The sequence below is a fragment of the Ictidomys tridecemlineatus genome, chromosome 1 (genome assembly GCF_052094955.1).
Source record: "Ictidomys tridecemlineatus isolate mIctTri1 chromosome 1, mIctTri1.hap1, whole genome shotgun sequence".
NCBI lineage: Eukaryota > Metazoa > Chordata > Mammalia > Rodentia > Sciuridae > Ictidomys > Ictidomys tridecemlineatus.
Window position 1 is genome coordinate 30,749,782 of NC_135477.1, and position 7,160 is coordinate 30,756,941.

At 45.6% G+C, this 7,160-nt stretch overlaps 1 protein-coding gene across 3 annotated transcripts in view; it reads left to right on the forward strand.

Annotated features, from left to right (window-relative positions):
* The window catches only part of Aldh18a1 (aldehyde dehydrogenase 18 family member A1), a 40,881-nt gene extending 36,940 nt beyond the window's left edge, over positions 1–3,941 (forward strand). For all 3 annotated transcript variants that reach the window (XM_078035153.1, XM_078035113.1, XM_078035159.1), the window contains 2 exons: positions 359–454; positions 2,951–3,941. In XM_078035153.1, the coding sequence (XP_077891279.1) occupies positions 359–454; positions 2,951–3,132 (278 nt within the window). In that variant the 3' untranslated portion in view covers positions 3,133–3,941. The remainder of the gene's footprint in view (positions 1–358; positions 455–2,950) is intronic.
* Positions 3,942–7,160: the final 3,219 nt, after the last annotated feature.

Genomic DNA, 7,160 nt, shown 5'->3' on the forward strand with positions numbered 1-7,160 from the left:
AGGTGATGTCTTTCCCTTTTTATTCAGGTGCAGAGTTGTTCAGACACCTGTTCCAGGTCACGCAGCTAGTGGGTTTAGACTTATGGTTTAGACCTAGGCAGTCTGGCTGTGGAACCTGTGAATAGGGACAGACTATGGCAGCACTGAGGCAGAGCTGCTTGGGAGATCTGGATTTAGCCCAGTCTGCACAACATTGGCTGATGGTGCTGACTTTCCATTGTTCTCTTCAGAACCTTCACAAGCCTGCATGTTTAATATGTGAAGAGAACACCTGGGCACCTGGACCCTGCCCAGATCTGTCACTAGGGATGTTCTCTTTGGGCCATCCTAACTCAGTTTCTCTTTATTTACCCTGCAGAAAATACAGCAGAGTTCTTCCTCCAGCATGTAGATAGTGCCTGTGTGTTCTGGAATGCCAGCACCCGCTTCTCTGATGGCTACCGTTTTGGACTAGGTAAGAAAAACAGGTCAGGGGAGAAAGGAGTCACTTGTGAATCACTGTATGATCCAAAGATCCTGGTGAGGTGGGGGAGACGCGTCCCCTTTACTGTCACAATCATGAGCAAGATAATAGAGACAGATTAGTGGTGAGGTGAAGAGAATCATACAGGCCACCCACCCTGAGTTGATAGATATCTTCTGCTTTGGCATTTCACATGTTAAGAAAAGGTAGGTCCTTATGTTTCTTTTTCATAGATGAGGAAACCAAGAGTCAAAAAATTCGAATAACTTGCTAATATTCAGATCTAGACCTTAATATGTGTGAGTCCAAAACTTAGTGCTTCCATTGCAGTACAGGCAGACGTAGCTTGTCTTTGCGTAGGCCATGATAGATGAGCATGCCACGGTCCCTCGAGAATACCCCATAGCAGACTTATCATTTCAAAGTGACACAGCCAGGTTGCCTAAGAAATAGAAACCACAAAACAGGGCAAGAGAAGGTGCTGGGACCTGCACTGAGCCTAAGTACCAGGCCCACGCATTCATTCAGTCCACAAATAACAAATATCAAAATGAGACAGGTCGGGGCTTAGTGGTAAAGCACATGCTTAGCATGCACAGGCCCTGGCTTCACTCCCCAGCAGAATCTGAAATGAAAATCTTTAGAAAGACGCCCTCTCTCTCTAGTTCCATTATTTATAGTGTGTGGGTTACTGGGATGGTCTCTGGTTTTCAGGAACACTATGATACAGAACTACACTGAGACATTTATGACACATTTTCTGGATATTTGAGAATTATTTCAGCCACTTAAAATGTTTTGCCTTGTGCATGCCTATAATCACAGTAGCTTGGGAAGCTGAGGCAGAAGGGTTATAAATTCAAGATCAGCTCAACAATTTGGCAAGGCCTGAAGCAACTTAGCAAGAATCTGTCTCTAAATAAAAAGTGAAAATGGAGTGGGAATGTAGCTCAGTGGTAAAGTGCCCCTGGGTTCAGTCCCCAGTGCACCACCACCCCACCCCACCCCAGCAAAAAAATTAAAAACCCAAACATTTTAATGCCCCTGAACTTTTAAAATAAATGACCTGCCTGGAAAATTGGTTCTCAGTGAATTGTTAAACATTATTAAAGGGAATTTTTACTTAGTTTTTTAGTCATTAGATTCATTATTTTTAGTTCCCATTTCTATCATGTAGGGGTTTTGATTTAATTATCACATCACTTACCCTGAACTTGTACCCCATGTTCTTGACAAAGAAATAGCTGCATACTCTTAAGGGCTGAGTTCCATAGCATTCAAGTAAAATCCAGGGTGGGAGAGGAGTAAAATTCCAAACTCCAGTTGAGTTAAATTTCTGTGAACTGCCTCAATGCTGGTGACAGTTGTTTACTGAGTGCTTACTACAGGTCTGACACCATGCTAAGTGTATTGCAGGCCTTATCTCACTTAGAACTGCAAAAGGGTATCTGTTGTGTTCCTGCTTTTCCAAATGAAAAAGAACTGCAGCATGAGAGACAAGTTAGATAACATGCCCAAAGGCCCAGAACCTGAGTCCTGACCCACTCTCTTTGCCTCATCCAAGCACACCTCCTCAGGTCTCTGCACTTGCTCCTCTCTCTGCCTGTAGCACCTCTCACCTGCTGCTCCCCAGCCAGCTCTTCATGGTTCAGGCACCTCCCTGTGGAGGTTTTCCCTGACCACCTTACACAGCATGTCCCCAGTCCTGCCATTAAGTCTTTGTCATGGCAACCCTTGGTGTACTTGAGCTTCATGTAAGATTATTTACTGAGCTGCTTTTTGACGGCCTTGCCCACTAGAACATCAGCTTCACAAAAACAGAACCTTGTATTTGTTATTCACCACTTTATCCCCAGGGCCCAGCACAAGGTCTGGTACTTAATACATGGCCAGTAAAGTTGCAATGAATGAGGGAACCCTTTCTCCACTGAATACAGTGCAGAAAACCAAGCCAGACCCAAGAAAACCTCTGGTGTTCTCCTGCTCTAAGTTAGGAATAGGAAGGAAGGGAAATGAACAATAACTTTTTATGTGCTCAGAAACTGTCTAATGAATGTACTGTTAGATGGGAGAGCTACTAAAAACCTAAAAAGTAAGGGTACTTTTTAGGATTTAAAGAATATTTGGAGAGATGAAACCTCCATACTAAACATTGTTGTACACTCAGAACATGCCCAAATCTCCAAATATGGATAGATAGATAATTCAGATGCTAAACTGACAGTGGAGATACTTTTAATTGTTCAAAATGCCATAGAGATCAAGAGAGGAACTCAGGGTATATCATAAGAAGGGGGGGGGTGCACCGTGATACATGGTGACTATAGAACATTCTGATGGAGTGGTGGGACTGCAGCTGGCCTGGGAAGGATGAGTCAGGAGTTGGCAGATAGAGAGAGGGTGCCCGGTGAGGAGAAAATATGGGTCTGGTGTTGACAGGAAGCGGAGGCTGAGAAAAGGCACTCCTTTATCCATGCTTTTTTGCAGGAGCTGAAGTGGGAATCAGCACGTCACGAATCCATGCCCGAGGACCAGTAGGCCTTGAAGGACTCCTTACTACTAAGTGGCTTCTTCGAGGGCAAGACCACGTGGTCTCAGACTTCTCAGAGCATGGCAGTTTGAAGTATCTTCACGAGAACCTCCCTGTTCCCCAGAGAAACACCAACTGAAAAGATCCAAGAAACCAGGAATAGTCCAAGAAGTCGTCACAGTTCCTCCAGCCTTAAGAATCTCTATGGAGAAGCCGGATCCTGTCTCCCGTTCCCTAGAAGGGTCTGCCATTGGAAAGTGCACCTAGATGCTTCTGGGCTCAGTTGGGACTCTCGGTCTTGGCTAATGTTCATGTTTCCATCCCACTCCTTCACTAAGGAAATAACTGCTACAGATAAGGACTTGGCTCTGCCTAGTCTAGCTCCCTTCAGTGATAGAAGCAGAGGTGCAGTTTCCCCCTGTGAACAGCAAGGAGAAACCCTGGTTGCTTTTTATCACCTCAGTGAGGTAAGGTCTCCCTTGGCATGTGGTTGGTTCTAGCGCCATCATCCCTAATCCGTCTTTCCACACTTCCTTGCATTTCTCCCACACATAGTCATCTTCAAAAAGAAAGACTTGGAATTTTAGAAAAGGGGCAGCTCTTCTTTAAAGCATTCTCATCAGAAACAAGATTAAAATGGACTGGGAAAACTGGCCTTTTGTGTGCATTTGTGGAATAGGTAAAGTGAGCATTGCAGGTACCTGCAGCCTGTCCCTGTACTGGAGGTGCACGGAACCTGCAATACAGTGGAACCTGAGTGGCAGACAGGAAATACAAGTTTCAAGATGTTTCCACCAAGCAGAAGGAGTATCTGCGCCAGTTATGCTTGAAATTTTTATATGACTAATTTTGTCATCCTGTCCTTCGCCCCCAAACAAAGATTAGAGGATTATTTTAATACTTTGGATTCTTCCCTCTTTTTGAAAAATAAAGTTCTTATGAAAAGCCTGGGTGCATGATTAAAATTTTCTCCCTTATTTGTCCTCACTCTCTTCTTCTCTTTTCCTCCCGTGTGACCTTCTTGCCCCTACTCTTAGGCATGCTCTGTTCTCTGGAAGTTGGTTGAGGAGACAGGCCAACTGTCTTGGCAGTGTCCAGGGCAGCTGCACAGGCAAGCCCCCAGGAGAGAGGGTAGGAAAGCAGAGAGCAAGCCTCAAGAGCTCAGAGGCTGGGTGGTGATGGTCTTAAGTCGGTGGCTGTGTACAGCATGGGCATTCTTTTGCTGTGTCACATCTCACAGCAGCCTCTCAGCCAGCCGTGGTCCCAGCCGTCATCCTTAGTTCACTATGGAGGTAACTAAGTTTGCCTGCCTCTAGGTCACCTGACAACTCTTAATTCCTCCCTCTACCTCCTGTCCTTAGAGTCCCTGGTGCCCAGCAGTCTGCACTTGAAAGATTTCTTGTCTCAAGGGGGTTGGGGACCTGAAGAAATAAGCACTGGCTGTCAGGCCACTGCTTATCCTCTGAGGATGCTTTATGAGCATAAGAATTACGGTGTCGTGTGGAACATGTTCCCAGGCTGGCTCCAAACTACCTCTCATTCAGACCCTTACATGGTCTGGCAAGTCACCCTGCCTGCCCTGCCCCATGAAGGGGGAATTCTGGCATAGCTAGCCTGAAAAGGCAATAAACAAAGTCCTGCTGAAACTATCGCAAATACCACAATCAGCTCCCAAGCAGACAACAGATGCCCCAGAGTCTAAAATAGAACCCTGCTCAAGAGAGCCCTTGGGGAGGACTCCAGTGAGAAGAATCTGGGCTCTGAGGAAGTCCTGGAAGTAGCATGTGGGCGGGCATCCAGGCAGCGGGCTGGTGCAAGCAGGTCCAGAGAAGGGAGTTGAACTAGCAGGCCTGGGAGCAGCAAATACGCCAGTTTAGGGCAGAAGGCCATGGGTAAACAGGAAGGTCTCTCCTGAACAGTAGTGTTGGCACTGGAGCCTGTTTCTCATGGGATGAGAGTGGGCTTTAGCCCAGAAAAGGCATATAAGACAGTTACCTAACAGAAACCTCACCCCTTGACCAATTTCTACAGAGACCATGGGCCACCGGCATTCTGCCTTTTCTACCAAAACTGAAGCAACCCCTAAGAGGGACCAGGAGGCCGCCATGGTCTTGTGAGTGCCCCCACTCAGGCAGTCTGCTAGTGGTTACTGGCTTGTCCTATAAGAGGAGCTTTTTAATCTGACATCTCACTTGCTTCCACCTGTGCCTGGGAAATCCACCCCTGATCTCTCCTGATTCTCCCCACTACTTCCTTGTCCTGGCCACCAACTCCTGACAACACATACTGTGGAACCAACCGATCCCGAAGTTCCCACCTCACCCACCAAGGGGAGGAAATCCTCTGGGATATGTAAGGTTAATGTTCTCATTCTTCAAGTCACTTTCTGGGGTTTAGGGTTTCTGTTACTTGAATCTAAAAGTATCTCAAGGACACAGGATGGATGTATACTAAGAGGGCAATGAGTACCAAGGAATTGTCTGCCCTCTAGCTCTTATTTTATGGAACTATCTCCTATTTTGCAGTACACCTGCCCAGTCTGTGGCTCCCAGGAGGGATACTGATCTTTCCACCGTTTTTATTTTATTGTTTTATTATCATTCTCTGAGTACCAGGGATTGAATCCAGGGGCCCTAACCACTGAGAAATATCCCCAGCCCTTTTTTATATTTTATTTTGAGACAGGGTCTTGCTAAATTTCTAGAACTGGCCTTGAACTTGCTATCCTCCTTCCTCAGCCTCCCAAACTGCTGGGATTACAGGTCTTCGCTACCACACCTGGCTTCCACCATTTTTAGTGATGGGCACATGACTCAGGCCTGATGAGTCGGTACTCTGTTGCTTAGCGTTACTGCAGGGTTTGGCATATGATTAAAATTTGGTCAAACAACAGGCTGATGGAATTTTTACTGTTATTATTGGGGGGGGGCTCTTTTCCCCTGGGAACATAAACCTTTTAAGTCTCAAGGAGGTCCAAAGTTGATAATGTCTATCCTTCTTGCCATGTAGAGAGAGCCTACATAAGAAGTGTCCAGACAATCTGGAGCAAGTGTGCACACCTATAATCATAGCTACTGAGGACTGAAACAGGAGGATTACACAAGGCCAGGCTGGGCAATATAGCAAGACCTTGTCTCATGCACATAAAATGGCTGGAGATGTAGTGAGTGGTATAGCACTTGCCTAGCAAGCCATGAGGTCCTTGGTTAAATCCCTAGCACTCGGAGGGAAAAACATCCAATTCAGGAAAGGGACTGAGAGCATAAAGTTTGCTCCACTTGCCTCCACCTGTGCCTGAAATCCACCCCTGAACTCAATTCAATAATTTCCCTTTTTTCCTTAAACAAATTTGAGTTGGGTTTCTATTCCTCCCATCTTAGAACACCCTGGATAATATATACATACCTGGGTTCAAGTCCCTGCTCTGGTACTTATGACCTGGGTGACTTTGAGCAAGTTACTTTTGTAAGTCTCCATTTCTTCATGGAAATCGTAAGAACCTCTATTTCATAGTTGGCACTGTAAAAACTTGATATAGCACTGGCACAAAGCAAGTACTCAGTAAGAGAGAGATGGTCACTTGCTTTGATTCTTCCAGAGCCCAGTTGTGTGCTTGGTTCTGTTCTCCACGAGAAACCAGAAGTTTCTTCTGTTAATTATGAAGCAGATTTTTCCCATCTCAGCTGCATCTCGACACCAGAAGGCCAGCCTCACCCTTCACATGAGCAGTGAGGAGCAGAACATGGAGTCCAATCACACACTGAAGTACCTGAGTATGTTGTGGCTGCTATTGAGAAGGGTGTGAGGCAGCAGGGATCTTATTTTGAGCCTGAGAAAGAGACGGTGAGTCCAGATGACTGTCATCCACTGCCTGAATGAAGAAAAGTGACCCTTGGGTAGCTGAAGAGGAACAGGGCTACTTGTACTTAGTGGAGGGGAGCAAAGCAAGAGATTGTGAATGTCCAGATTTAATGTGAGCACTAGAGCAGAGTATGGGTGTGCTCTTCTGAGTTAGAAATTCATTTAAATCTCTAAGCAAATACAAAGGTTTGGTATATTTGGCTAAATCATATGGAAATCTTGCCTGGCTAAGATTTTTAATCTGTTAAGTCTCCTTTTTGACTCAGAGACAAATGTTGTTTATTTGTTATTACTCAACTACCTCTC